The sequence below is a fragment of the Poecilia reticulata genome, chromosome 1, assembly GCF_904066995.2.
Source record: "Poecilia reticulata chromosome 1, P_reticulata-male-v2, whole genome shotgun sequence".
NCBI classification, from domain to species: Eukaryota; Metazoa; Chordata; class Actinopteri; order Cyprinodontiformes; family Poeciliidae; genus Poecilia; species Poecilia reticulata.
The window spans coordinates 1,114,936-1,129,113 of record NC_088830.1 but is presented as its reverse complement, the minus strand read 5'-3'; the positions used below and the strand labels follow the sequence as shown (position 1 = coordinate 1,129,113).

Below are 14,178 nucleotides of genomic sequence, written 5' to 3'. Positions count from 1 at the left end.
ACCTGTGTTCTTGGTCTGTGCCATCTTTGTAAGTTGCTTGTGCAGGAGGAACAGTTGGCAGCTGGAGTTGGGAGTCGTGTGCAGTCTGGTAAAGAAGTGCAACTACATGATTGCAAACACCTTTACCAGCTGCACAGCTACAGGAATAGTCCAATAATTCAGCCTTTTCTTTTCCAACACCCAGTGATATTTAAAATAGACAACTGTTTTTAGCAACACATATATACATCATTAGCATGCTTAGCTTTAAACAAGTAATAGATTCTAATTTGAAGGTAAGCTTCAACAGCAGCAGAAAAACAGACTATGTTGCAACAGAAACAGAAAACAAATAGTAACCACTGAACAGGAAGATGTTAGGATAAGCTCCTAGTAGTCCAGAACTCGTACGTGAAAGTTCTTCTGGTGTGAAATATGAACAGAAACTCGAACTAACGAGCAAGAGTCCACCGGCTTTCTGACTGTTTCAAACCTGCAGCTTGTGCGGTTCCTAATTTTTCTTCATGTGTCTGAAGCATGTAGCTCTGACAACGACCTGTCCGTCCACAATATCTGACACTACAGACATGCAGAAATAAAGCATAGTTTCAACATCAAGTGTCATCTAGTATCTGATCTAGCATGCTGTTTTTCACAAACTGTACTGGCAAATACATTTCAGAATGTCAAAATATAATTGAAAAGTTTACACTATGTCTATCTCTATTCCACGTAATTTAGCAAACTAAGTTGGGCTTCATTACGGTGTTGTGTAGTTCATATCTTGTAGCTAGCGGTTAGCTCGCTAAGCTACGTCTTTTCTTTTTTTTTCTTTTTTTTATTTCAAACAAGCAACATACAGGAACAATATAGAACACTAGTAGTTACAAACATAGATGCAACATCCAAGGGCTTTACAGAACATAGAACAATTAATTTACAAAGTCAAAATCACATCGTTGCTCGAGGGTTGCAGTTCTTTTAAGGGCAGTTATGATTTGAATGGCTTTAGCATTTGAGCTTACTTTTAAGGATTCGATATAGATATTAATAGAAGATAATAAGATCTGGAAATTAGGCTTTTGCTGTAAATACTTGGAGGTGTGAATATGATATTTACCATAAATAATAAAAAAGTTAACAACATATAAAAAATCTTTTTTTGGAAAGTTTACATTTCTCAATTCCAAACAAAATATCCTTATTTGTTAAAGTAATATTGAGATTTTTTTGGTGAAAGAAAATTGACATATCTCTCCAGAATATTTTGGTGTAATTACAATCCCAAAAAAGATGAACAAGCTTTTCTTCATTAATTTTACAGAAAGTACACATAGGGTCCAGATCCCATTTATATCTTTTTATCAAAAATGTTTTAACAGGATAAACATTATGAATAATTTTATAAGAAATTTCTCTTACTTTATTATTTATTAATTTTTTTTTAGCAGCAACCAAGTCCACTTCCAATTTATATTTTCAAAAATGTTGGACCAATAGAATATATAAACTGGTGAAAAAACAACATCTCATAATAGAATATTTATTAATATTTTGTTGGTTGTTTTCTTATAAAAGGACAATCATAATCAATATAAATGGAGTTTGGATCAAAACTTGGCATTGAGTGAATTTGATCTGAAGGTAAAGATGATCAAAGCTTTAATGACCCGCTAGGGATCGCGTTAAACACCACAGCATATTCTTTAGGACTAACAGGAAATTGAAAAAGTAACATAAAGTCAGAACAAGACAATAAATGACCATTTGGATTTAATAATTGGCTTACATGCAATATTCCTCTGTAAAACCATTTTCTATAAAATATTATCTTATTTTTATATTTAATGTCTTCATTATTCCAGATATAATATTTATGAGGAGAAAAATTGCGTTTGTACAAAAGTGACCAGCTTAACAGCATTTGTTTATGAAACAGAGATAATTCTAGGCGTATTTTAGGTATACTATAATTGCATCTAAGAAGAAAGGGTAATCCTCCAATTTTCTCAAAGTTGTAAATGGGAATAGCATTTCATACAGTTTGGGTTTTTTAGAAGGTTTTTTAAATACTTAATTTTGAATGAATTGTTTAAAGATGTGAACTCAAGGGCTTCAATTGCACCTTTTTCAACTTTATTCATTAGTATATTTTTCTTGATGAGATGGCATTTCTTTTTCCATATAAAGTTAAAGTTTATTTTGTTAATATTGGTACTGATTTGTTTGGGAACATCAGGAGCCGGATAAACGAGTCTAGATAAGCCTTCAGCTTTGACTAATAATGGACGTCCTAAAAGAGAGAGATCTCGCTGGAGCCATAAATTAAATCTTTGTTCAACTATTTTAATTATGGGGTTAAAATTTTCTACTCATCTTATATTTTGATCTTTAATTATTGTGATTCCAAGATATTTAACTTTGTCTTTTATAGGAATGTTGAGGAATGTGCCTTTTAATGGAAAGTAATTCACATTTGTTTAGATTTAAAGTCAAACCAGAAGCTTTAGAGAAGGTGTTGATGATTTCAATAGAGCTTTTTATTTCACATTTATTCTTTAAAAAAGTGCAAGCTGGGAAATTATGATATTTCTGTTTGCAACATTAATCCCTGTAATTTTTTCCTTGATTTTAACTGAAAGAATTTGCATGGCCAGAATAAATAAATATGGGGAGACTGGACACCCTTGTCTGAGACCTCTTTTCAAATAAAACCTTTTGGTGCAGCCATGTGATAATTTTACAGATGCATTACAATTCTTATATAACATTTGACAACTTTTAATTAAGATTTGTCCGAATCCGAATGTTTTAAACAGAAATGTATGTTCAACTGTATCAAAGGCTTTAAAAAAATCCAGAAATAATATGAGACCATCCCCCTCTATTAAATCTGAGTAATCTATCAGATCCAATATAAGTCTAATATTATTAGTTATATGTCTACCTGGTATGAATCCAGACTGAGTTTCATCAACCACTTCTTCAAGAGTGTTCTTAATTTTTGTAACAATACAACCTGCAATAATTTTATAGTCATTTTGTAGTAATGTAATTGGTCGCCAGTTATCCAAAAAAAGCTTGTCTTTTTGTGGTTTAGGGATCAATGTAATGAGACCTTGGGTCATCGTTGGTGGAAGTGATCCAGAATCCAAACTTTCAAGATAAACTTGATGTAAAAATGGCGATAGCTGATCTGAAAACTTTTTATAAAATTCTGCATTGAGGCCATCGGTCCCTGGTGACGTGTTTAGTTTTAATTTATTGATGGATTTTTTGATGTCTTCAAGTGTAATCATGGAATCACATTGTTCTTTATTATTTTTACTAATTTGTTGCATTTTATTTAGAGAGTTAAATTGTGTGACATTTTCTTCGGAACATCTTGACTGATAAAGTTCTTGGAAAAAAGCTTCACAGTAAGAAGAGATTTGAACAGGATCTTCACAGATATTATTATTGATTTGAAGTTTCATAATACTGTTAGAAATTTGATGGTTTTTTTCTAATCTGAAAAAGTAAGAAGAGTTTTTTTCTCCTTCTTCTAACCATTTCTGTCTCGATCTGATGTACGCACCTTTGGAAATGTAAATCTTGTCCAGGTTCACTTGTAATTGGTTTAATCTAATTTTTGTTCTTCAGACATATTTTCTGGCAGGACATTGTTCAGTAAGATAATTTTTTTTATTTCTGATTCTATTTTACTTTTTCTTTTAGCAATTTCAGTTCCAGTTTTCATAAACATTTTTCGAAGTTCATATTTTAGGAGTTCCAATTTTTACTAAATTCCTTCTGACTGCAAGCTGTATTCCAATACTTTATAATTATTTGTTTAATGTTTTCTTCTACTGTTTTATTCTGTAAAAGTGAAGAGTTGAGTTTCCAGTAAGCTGTAATTTTATTTTCCCCGTACTGGTTTAATTTAGTTTTTTCAATTAAAATAAGCCTGTGGTCTGATAAAGGAGCTGGAAGAATATTCGACTTAATTTCATCTGCTATTAAATCAGACACCAGCCAGAAATCAATTCTCGACTTAAAGGAGCCCGTTTTGTTTTGCCATGTAAATTCAACTTTGGAGCTATTTTTTTGTCTCCATACATCAGTCAGGCCAAAGGTTGATATAAAGTTTTTTAGAACTGTGTTTGGATTTGTATTAACCTTTGGAGGAAATCTATCTAATGCATCGTCAAGAGTCGAATTGAAGTCCCCACCAATAATGATATTCATATTCAAGAGTGAACATAATACATCTCCACTGAAGTTGTTCCGTAATATTGCCACTCCTGCTGATTGAGTAGTGTCATGTGCCAGTCATAGTTCGTCCCCCCACTGAGTTTTCCAGAATTTTGTATCATTTGCAGTTGAATGAGTTTCTTGGATAAAATAGAAATCAGCCTTAAAATTTTTAAGATATAAAAAAGTTGCCTTTCTTTTAGTGTTGTTCCTTAACCCTCGAGCATTAAGTGAAATAACTTTATAAAAGAAATGCTACTAAGAGTTGTTGCTTCTAACCCGGAAAATGGAGTTACAGGAAGATCTAAAACTCTTCCAACAGAGAAATTATATGATAAACGGAGCTTTTTCAAATGTCATTACTTAACTGTTAGTTCTGGTTCTCAAGATGGCCTCTAGTCATTAGCAGGTTCAAGTTCTTTCCTCTTTCCTCCTTTGTCAGTAACAGAGGCTCTGGGACCGATGTAGAAGTTGTTTTCCCTTCTGTTTTCACCAGCGGCCACAGCATGTTTCTTCTCTGACGGTCCTCTGAGGAGAAGTCCTCCTTGAAGTGCAGGTTGTTTGATTTCAGAAAAGATGACTACTTGGCCGCCTTCCATACCGCATCTCTGTAGTGTCTCATTGAGAACTGGATCATCACTTCTCGAGGACGTCTCGATCCTGTAACGCGACGCAGCCGGTGTACCCTGTCGATGACGTCTGGTAGTTTTTCTTTGCATCCTGGCGCTGTCTTCTGGCAAATGGAAATAATCTTGCTATGAACATCTTCTCCTTCTTCTTCATCTATTCCCAAAAGCCGCAAGTCCCATCTTCTTTTATAAAGTGAAAGTTCGAGCAGCTCATTTTCCATTTGCAGCATCTTTTTTTCTGATTTCTCAACTCTCCTGACGGTTTCTGTCATGTTCTCTTGCATTTCTTTCATTTCAGCGTGGATATAATCCACCGAATCTTTGAGATCATTTATGTTAGCTTGCAGACCGTCTGCTCTCTCGTTTATCGTCAACTTTAAAGTTGCTATAATGTTTTCAGCGAAGTCGTGGTCTTCCGTTGATTTGTGACTTTTAGCCGACATCTTAGTTGGTGTATTTTCCGTGCTGACAGATTTGCGCTTACCACTTGCAGCCAATATTTGAAGTTTTCAGGACATCTTTTTTAAGCGCAATATTTAACGACGGTCTCGTAATAAATGCTTCCCTGTGTTAAAGCAGCAATAACAGCTCCTTATCCAGACAATCTCGGGAGAGCTTGCAAAGAACGACCACTCACTCCGCCATCTTGCTCGGCACCCCTATACGTCTTTTCTTACCTTGATAGTTGTGGATATATTCTTCGTGGAAGAACTTGTATCCCTTCACACATTTGTTGGTGGGCGAATTCGCCGCTGCGATTTCCTCCGCATCAGCGAAAGTGCGGGCAAATTAAGTAACGATGATGAAAATGACCTATTCAGAGGAGAGACATTTCTCAGAATACTTGAATTACAGTCACAAAAACAGGAAGTGCCCCACCCCTTTCAGATGCAGCTTTCGGTTGTGAAAAAGGTCTGCGCTGCAGTTGTATCTAATCAACCAATAGGCTGCCATTGTAGCCTGAAGACACCGCCCCTCATTATCATATTAAAGCAGGATCGAAGAGGGGAAAATGGAATGTCATAAATAAGAAAATAATGAAATACCAAATGAATAAGGAAAATGGGAAAATTACACATTTTTCAAATAAATGTTAAATGAAAAATAGATGAAGGAAAAATGGCTAAATAAAAGAGAAACATGAGAAATTGATAAATTAAACTGGGAGATTGAAAATTGGATTAATGAAAAATGGATAAAAGAATAAATAAAAAATAGATAAATGAAAATGGGAAATTGAAAAATTGATAATATGAAAAATAAATAAAAATTGAAACGTGGTTAAATAAAAAATAGATTCATAAAAAATGTGTAAATGGATAAAGGGATAAATGAAAAATGGGTAAACAAAAAGGACAAATTTAAATTGGACAAATGAAAATGGAAACATAAAGGGTTAAAGTAATCTGGGAATAAAATGAACAAATGTAAATGGAAATAAAATGACATTTATTTAACTAATTTTTTTCATTTATTGATTTATTTTACTCATTTGTTTATTTATTTCACCCAATTATTTATTTATTTAATTTTGGATGAAATGGCTCTCCATATTGAACTTCCTTGTTGCTGAAATTTACGGTACAAATAAACTTGATTGATTGATTCTTTATGTTTCTCCAGGATCCTCGCAGTAAACACAAGTTTCGGGTCCACACCTATTCCAGCCCCACCTTCTGTGACCACTGCGGCTCCCTCCTGTATGGGCTGATACACCAGGGCATGAAATGCGACCGTATGTATTCAAAGCATTTAGCTGCTTGTTTGTATGCTGTAGCTTGAGCACAGAGAACTGTGAGTTTGGCAGCAAAGAGAGTTTGTTCAGGGAGAATCTCCTCCATTTTTGCACATATTTTACTGCCACTCTTCAATGTATTTCTGCTCTGGATTCATGAAGCAAACACAAATCAAGATCAAGTCCTGAAGATGAGAGGAATTTTCCCCTATTTTCACCAGGGTGCAGTTGTTTTCCCTTCAGTTACAGTTGGCATATAAAACAAAACCTTCCTTTTTTTTAAAGCTGCAGTATATATATTTTATTTAAAAAATATGGTTTTTACTTATTTGTTAACATTATTACTATTATGTCGTTAGAGTACAATATATGGCTCCTCTGCCTTCTGCCACTGCTCCTAGAACTAACTGCAGAAATTCACCACTCAGTCAGAAACAACCAATCAGAGCCAGGAGGAGGGTCTTAACGCTGTTAATCACTCTCATACTCACACTCTCTCACTTGCTTGTTGCTATAAGCTACAGCTGGTTCACCACTACATAGCCTGCATATGTTTGTAAAAGTTACGTTCTGCGGCATTAATTATGGGTCCGCAGAAAATCTGCCCAAATTTCCTGAATTTTGGATGATTGGCCAATTGGTAGCTTCATTTTAACTACCTCACCAATTCAATGTGTAACAGTAGTTTGTTTAAACCCGTCACATAAAGCCCAAAAGAGCAATTACCTGATGTGAAAAATGTCAAGGCTTTTATTTTGAAATTTTCAGTAAGCCTCATTATTTTTACACATTGGATACAGTCCAGCTATATAATGATAACTAAGATAACTAAGTAAAAGCATATTAGTAAAGCCAGACATATTCTGAATAATAAATGACTTCATATTCTATATAACTCTCTGATTTTGCCATATTTAACATATTGTTCAGAAGTGTGGGAAATTAATTAGTAAAGCTCTTTACATCCACTAAGTATCCTACAGAACCGAGCCATTAGAATCATCCATAATGTTGGTTATTATGAGCACACAAACCCATTATCCTTAAAATCTAGAACTCTTAAATTTGAAGATCTGGTGGAATTTAAAATCGCTCAAATTATGTGTAAAGCATCTAATAAACTGTACCTGAGCTCAAACAGAGCATGTTTTTTGAGAGAGAAGGGGGATATAACGTAAAGGGTTACTCCGACTTAAGGATTCGTAGTTTACGAACAATAAGAAAGAGCTTTTGTATTTCAATTCACGGGGTAAAGTTATGGAGCAAGTTAAATGAGGAGTGGAAACAAAGTGAAAATTTAATAAAAGGAAATATAAGGAGGTCATTTTCACAAGATATAGAAATATGGGTGAACACTAATGTGTATATGTAAATTGAGGCTAATGCATATGAGTGTGTGGGTATGGATGTATGCATGTATATACTTGGACATATGTAAGCTCAGATAAAATGGAAAATTAATTAACCTGCTTATTTTTACTTTTGATTTGATTTATTAGTAAGGGTCCATCTGAAAATATCATATGAGTTTATGGGGTAGGAGTTCATAAGTTTCTTACTTCTTCCAACTCCTTTTCCAGCCTGTCAAGATTACTTTGGTACAAAAATATGTCTTTTGCATTCCTTGTTCTTGTACATGATTTTATACTATCATGTTCGAAATAAATAAATAAATAATATAGCAAAATTTATAACAAAAAAGTCTCAAAAAAGTATCAGCCAAAATCGGAATTGGCAGGTCAAGCTTTTTAAAGATCAGTAATCAGCGATCAGCCAGAAAACTGAAATAGGTGTACCTCTAATTTCAGAGGTCACACAGTCTTGCTATGCATCCCTTTAATTTATTCATTATATTGGTTGAATGGATGGACGTTCCTGCAGCCTTCGCAACTCGGACAGATTAGACTGAGATTCTAAAGTTTAAGGAGCGTTATGGGAAAACGGTCACAGAAAGTAGAAAACATGTGGATTAACTTCAAAACAACATACAGCAATAAAATGGCATTAGTAGGTTTTCCTAATATTGGACAACCATCCATCCATCCATCCATCCATTTTCTTCCGCTTATCCGGGGTCGGGTCGCGGGGGCAGCAGCTTCAGAAGGGAGGTCCAGACGTCCCTCTCCAGCCACTTCTTCCAGCTCCTCCGGGGGAATCCCAAGGTGTTCCCAGGCCAGCCGAGAGACACTTCACGGCAGACACTGCCCCAATCCGCCTGTCGACCTCCCGCTCCCTTCTTTCCTCATTCGTGAACAAGATCCCCAGATACTTAAACTCCTCCACTTGAGGCAGGACGACCCCCCTGACCCGGAGAAGGCACTCTACCCTTTTCCGGCTCAACACCATGGCCTCGGATTTGGAGGCACTGAGCCTGATCCCTGCCGCTTCACACTCGGCTGCGAACTGCTCCAGTGAGAGCTGCAGATCACGTTCCGATGAAGCCAACAGGACCACATCATCCACAAAAAGCAGAGATGCGATCCTAAGGCCACCAAAACGGATGTTTGTGATGGACAATCCGTGACGAGCACAGAAGTCCAACAATAGAACACACCTCGAGTTCAGATATGGGGGGGCGTTCCTCCCAACCACGCCTCTCCAGGTCTCACTGTCATTGCCCACGTGAGTGTTGAAGTCCCCCAGTAGATCAAGGGAGTCCCCAGGAGGGGCACTCTCCAGTTCCCCCTCTAAGGACTCCAAGAAGGGTGGGTAATCTGAACTGCTGTTCGGCCCGTAAGAGCAGACAACAGTCAGAACCTGTCCCCCCACCCGTAGTCGGAGGGAGGCTACCCTCTCATCCACCGGGGTGAACCACAGATTTGATCTATTTAAGATGTCAGAAGATGTTTGCTATCAATCATTACATTACATTTCTCTGATTTTTCAGCTGTTCCTTTCAGCTTCCCAGTCTTTTTTGGTTGCTTATCCCTGGTTGTGTGTTTCGACTTTCTGCCCGGATTTAATTCACATGCATTACATCTCTGAATTCACCGTCTCACAGTCTGGTTTTTATATTCATTCACTTTGTTTTATTTATTGCTGATACAAACAGGAAGTGTGTTTCTGCAGACCTCTATTTAACCATGACCATTATTAATATTATTTCCTCATTGCACCATGCAGTGCCCACTGAGTGATGGACTTTGACCCAGCCTGCTAATGAATACATTACAACAGCCTCTTTTACATAATTTTCCAACAGGTCTAGTTTTATGTGGGTCTGTATAAACGTATCATATCCAGATAGAAAACTTTGGTACATCCGCTGTTGTTGGAACAAGGACAGAACAGGTACAAAAATGAACCTGGTTCAGCATGAAGAACTGAAGTTTGTTAGAAACATGTTAACACATTTAGTTCTTTTCTAGTTTGGATTAGCTGATTTCTGTGTGGTTGTTTATCTAAACTGGACAATGTGTACATTTAGATCACAAGTACATCTCAATAAATTAGAACAGCATCAAAAGTTATTTCAGTAATTCAGTTTAAAAAAAAGATGAGACTATTAGAATCATCACACATGGTGATATTTCAAGCTCTTGTTTCTGTTCATGTACTTTATCATGGCGAATGAAAACCAAGCATTTGGTTTATTACAATTTTACACTGGCTATGAGGTTTCCACACATGAAGATTGGCACCTGTCTAGTTTTCCACTTCTCAGTGAACTCAAGCTGTAGAAGGATGGACCTACATTTTCCAGACATCAGTATGTCTCTGCAGTATCTGCTGTAAGCTTTGCATTAATCCCCACCTGCCAAAATGTGCTCACACAACCAGTGAATCATATTGGCAGAAACTGACTGCTATGTATAATCTTAGTGCCATTATTCAGCTTTACAGAAGAATGAAGCACATTCATTTCAATTCTCGTTTGCTTAGACTTAAGACAAGGACCAAACCACGTATATCTATGTTTTATCTATGACTCATAAAAGCCACAATTTATAGTTTTTCATAATTTCTTTCTTTTATGCAAGTGTTTTTGTTGGGGAAAAAAATAGTTGAAATATGAAAATGTTAATTATTAGGCCAACAAAGTATAAGAACATCCATCCATCCATCCATTTTCTTTACGCCCTTGTCCCTCAGTGGGGTCGGGAGGGTTGCTGGTGTCCATCTCCATCCAACGCCCCGGGCGAGAGGTGGGGTTCACCCCGGACAGGTCGCCAGTCTGTCGCAGGGCAACACAGAGACACACAGGACAAACAACCATGAACACACACCAGGGCCGTGCAGAGACCACTAAAGGGGCAGGTGATCCAAAAAAAAAAAGGGCCCATCTAACCACATTCTAGGACAGAATATTAACAAAGCCTCTCAGCTTTCAAAGTTTAATAAACAATGATAAATTACAAAATTGTGAGATATACAATCAAAGCTAAGGGAGATTTCTATATAGAGCATACAACTATGCATATGTAAGATATTAGTAATTTCTTTCTGCAGGTTTGTTTTGTTATAGGAAAGTTTTGCAATATTCAAACCCGCAATTTAGCAAGATATGTAAATCAGAGCTGGACCACCAGACATATTTTGTCTTTACAGAATTACACTATTAAAATATAAACAAGGGCACAAAGCAACCTTTTAGTGACTGTAATCTATAAAACAGAGCTGCCTGTTTGCTGCAGTGGAGATGAAGACGGTCCATTCAGGAAAGCAGAGCTGCATCAAACTTTAAGATGGAACTGCAGAAAAAAATTGAATTGTTAATGCATGTCACCATGAGAAAAGCCTGAGTTTTGCTTAAAAAACTGTTTTAAACATTTAAATCACACATTCGTCTAATGAAGTGAATTTTTTTTGCAAAACAAACTTATTTGCGCTTGTCATAAATCTTTTCTTGATATTCTAAGTTTTTGTTTGTGACTCAAAGTTTTGCTTGTGATTCTCACATGACGTCGTGGGCAGGGCCTAAAATCACAAAAGATTTATGATGTGTGCAAATAAAAGTTTGTTTGGAAAATAACTTTAAGTTCACGAGACAAAAATTAGTTATTAAAAGTTTTTTAAACAAAACAATTTGGTTTTTTAAAAAAGAAATCATTACAATTCCAAAAGTTTTGATTACAATTTCATTTTACTTAACTGAGGTTAGTTTTTCCCCCCCATTGAATAATTGGGAAACAAATTTAACTTCATCCTCTGTGAACCAGAAACTAAACTTAAAGTCTGTGTTGAGTTTTTTCCCTTCATTAATGTCACTTTTATTACATTCATTATATCTGTCATGGTAATTCAGGGTGAGTTATTTTTAATTCTAAATGAATATCCTTGTTGGACTTTTATTTAAGTGTTATTGTCCTTCAAGATACATTTACCTAACATCAGAATAAATGTGATGTACATTATGCAGCAAAGGAAATTAGAAGATCGGACATATATCCATTATGGAGATGATCGGTTTTGGACGGGCGATGTGCCTTATTACATAAGCAATACTGAAGAATGACTGATATCATTAAAGATACAGGGAAGAAGCTTTTAGTTATCTTGCTTTGCTAGCAAAATCGTTAGCTAGCAGCTAGCTAATAGCACAACAACAACAGCTATTATAATGTCTGTATAATAAAAATAGTGAATCAATAGATAAGAACAGTTTCTCCTCACCTGGTTGTCTCCTCCCCTCAGTAGTTCTTCAGAGAAAGGCAGACGCAGAGGCCTGTCAGTGTCTGTTGTATTTCATTACCTCTCTGCTTAAACCGCTTAGACTCTGAGCTGAAGCAGAAACGATACTTCAACGTTTTCCATAATCTGACAAGCAGCAAGTCTCCACTTTATTCACCAAAAACTGTTCTGTAATCTGGAACGTTCGCTACGTTTAGCTCCAGTTAGCCGCTTTATCTCACTGCGCTAGAGGAAATTGCGTCATGCGTCGCGGGCAAAAGGTCAAAGGTAACAAAGTGACCGACGTATTATGTTGTAAAAAAAAAAAATTATAATAAAATAATAATATAATAATAATAATTTTAGTACATGTTATGTGTCACAAGAGGGCTTAGAAAATAATAATACAAAAAAAAATAAAATAAAAATTGACCAAAAGGGCACTTGGGGGCAAGGAGCAAAAAGCCCCCCGCCCCTCTCTCTGCACATGCCTGACACACACACACACACCTAGGGAGAATTTGGAGAGACCAATTAACCTGACGGTCATGTTTTTGGACTGTGGGAGGAACCCGGAGTAAGTATAATAACAAAAACTCTAAATATTCTCGTGTTCAAATTAATTCAATCAAATAGATGTATAATGTTTTGAATGAGATTGTTTCTGTGTGTCCACACAATGTGAATATATACATGTAGAGTCCATCTGCGGCCATGAAACTGTTAGTTTATTCAGCAGTTGAGCTGTTTAGCTGTCTGTCTGAGTGGGAGGAACGATGTGTGTGGAGTTCTCTCTGTTGGAGATGTGAGATTAGATTTAACACAAGAACCAACAACAACAGAAAAGCATTTTCAGAGCTTCTCCTCCATCCACTGATTGGTTGGTGATTGGAGCTCAATGATTGACATGGAAGATCAGAGGAGTCTGCCATCTAGTGGACAGAATGAGAATTTACATTGGCTGCCTGTTATACATGACCCTATAATTAACTTTGTCTATTCTTTTCTGGTTTGTTATTCTTGCCATTCTTTATTATATTCTGCAAAATAGTTTTTAAGTTTTATAGTCATATTTGTTTGTTTGTTTTTTTATTTCCATCTTTGCTAAGAAACATCTAATCTTTAAGAATAAAATTTATTTTTGTTACTTATGGCTACAGTGAACTACAATTTATGAAAATGTTAGAAAGTTTTCTAACACACTGTGTTAAAGAGGATTCTGATGTGCAATGAGATCAATCAGAGCAGGAGATAGTCAGAAGATGTTTGCTGTTGATGCAGTGAGTTCAAAATAAACACTTTTAATTCCTTGGTTTTACACATCAGGACTTAGAATCATCTGGTTTTTACCAGGTTCTAACCCTTATTTAAATATAGTCTAAAGCTACTGAAGCTATATTTTCTTAGTTATTAAACAAAAGAAACACCTCAATATGAAAAAGCTGTGTGAGAAAAAAACTGTACATTCCTGCTGCTTCATGTCTTTTAGTAACCTGGTGCTGCTAACCACAAGCAGTAATATTAGAGAAGAAATGTTGCTGTCAAGTTATCCTGACCAAAAACAACCAATCAAAGCCTGTAGGAGGGTCTTAGCGCTGTCAGTCGTCCTCATGTACGCGCTGCTCAATATACCAACGACAGAGAAACAACTCGCCGTTTATCTGCTGTCATCAGTGGCCATACTAACTAGTCTCAGCATTCATGGTGGGCTCTACTAGCTACAGAGAGCAAGGTGGGAAAGGAGATGGGGGCAAGAGCAGCACCATACGCGGGGAGATTGACAGCACTAAGACCCGCCTCCTGGCTCTGATTGGTTGTTTTTAGTTGGTGGTGGGAGAAAGGAGAGGAGCTTGAACTTTTTACTCTTTTTTTTTGTCTCATGATGTCACGACATGATGAAAATTTCAACAAATATCTCAAATGATATCCATCCATCCATTTTCTTACACCCTTGTCCCTCAGTGGGGTCAGGAGGGTTGCTGGTGCCTCTCT

The 14,178-nt window shown here is 36.3% G+C and overlaps 1 protein-coding gene across 3 annotated transcripts in view; it reads left to right on the top strand.

The window, feature by feature from the left end:
• Positions 1 to 14,178, top strand: part of prkcba (protein kinase C, beta a) — a 91,502-nt gene that overhangs the window by 49,027 nt on the left and 28,297 nt on the right. For all 3 annotated transcript variants that reach the window (XR_014087224.1, XM_008406066.3, XM_008406060.3), the window contains exon 4: positions 6,465 to 6,576. Coding sequence is in view for 2 of the 3 variants with exons in the window: in XM_008406066.3 (XP_008404288.1) it covers positions 6,465 to 6,576 (112 nt within the window). In the remaining variant the exon portion in view is untranslated. The remainder of the gene's footprint in view (positions 1 to 6,464; positions 6,577 to 14,178) is intronic.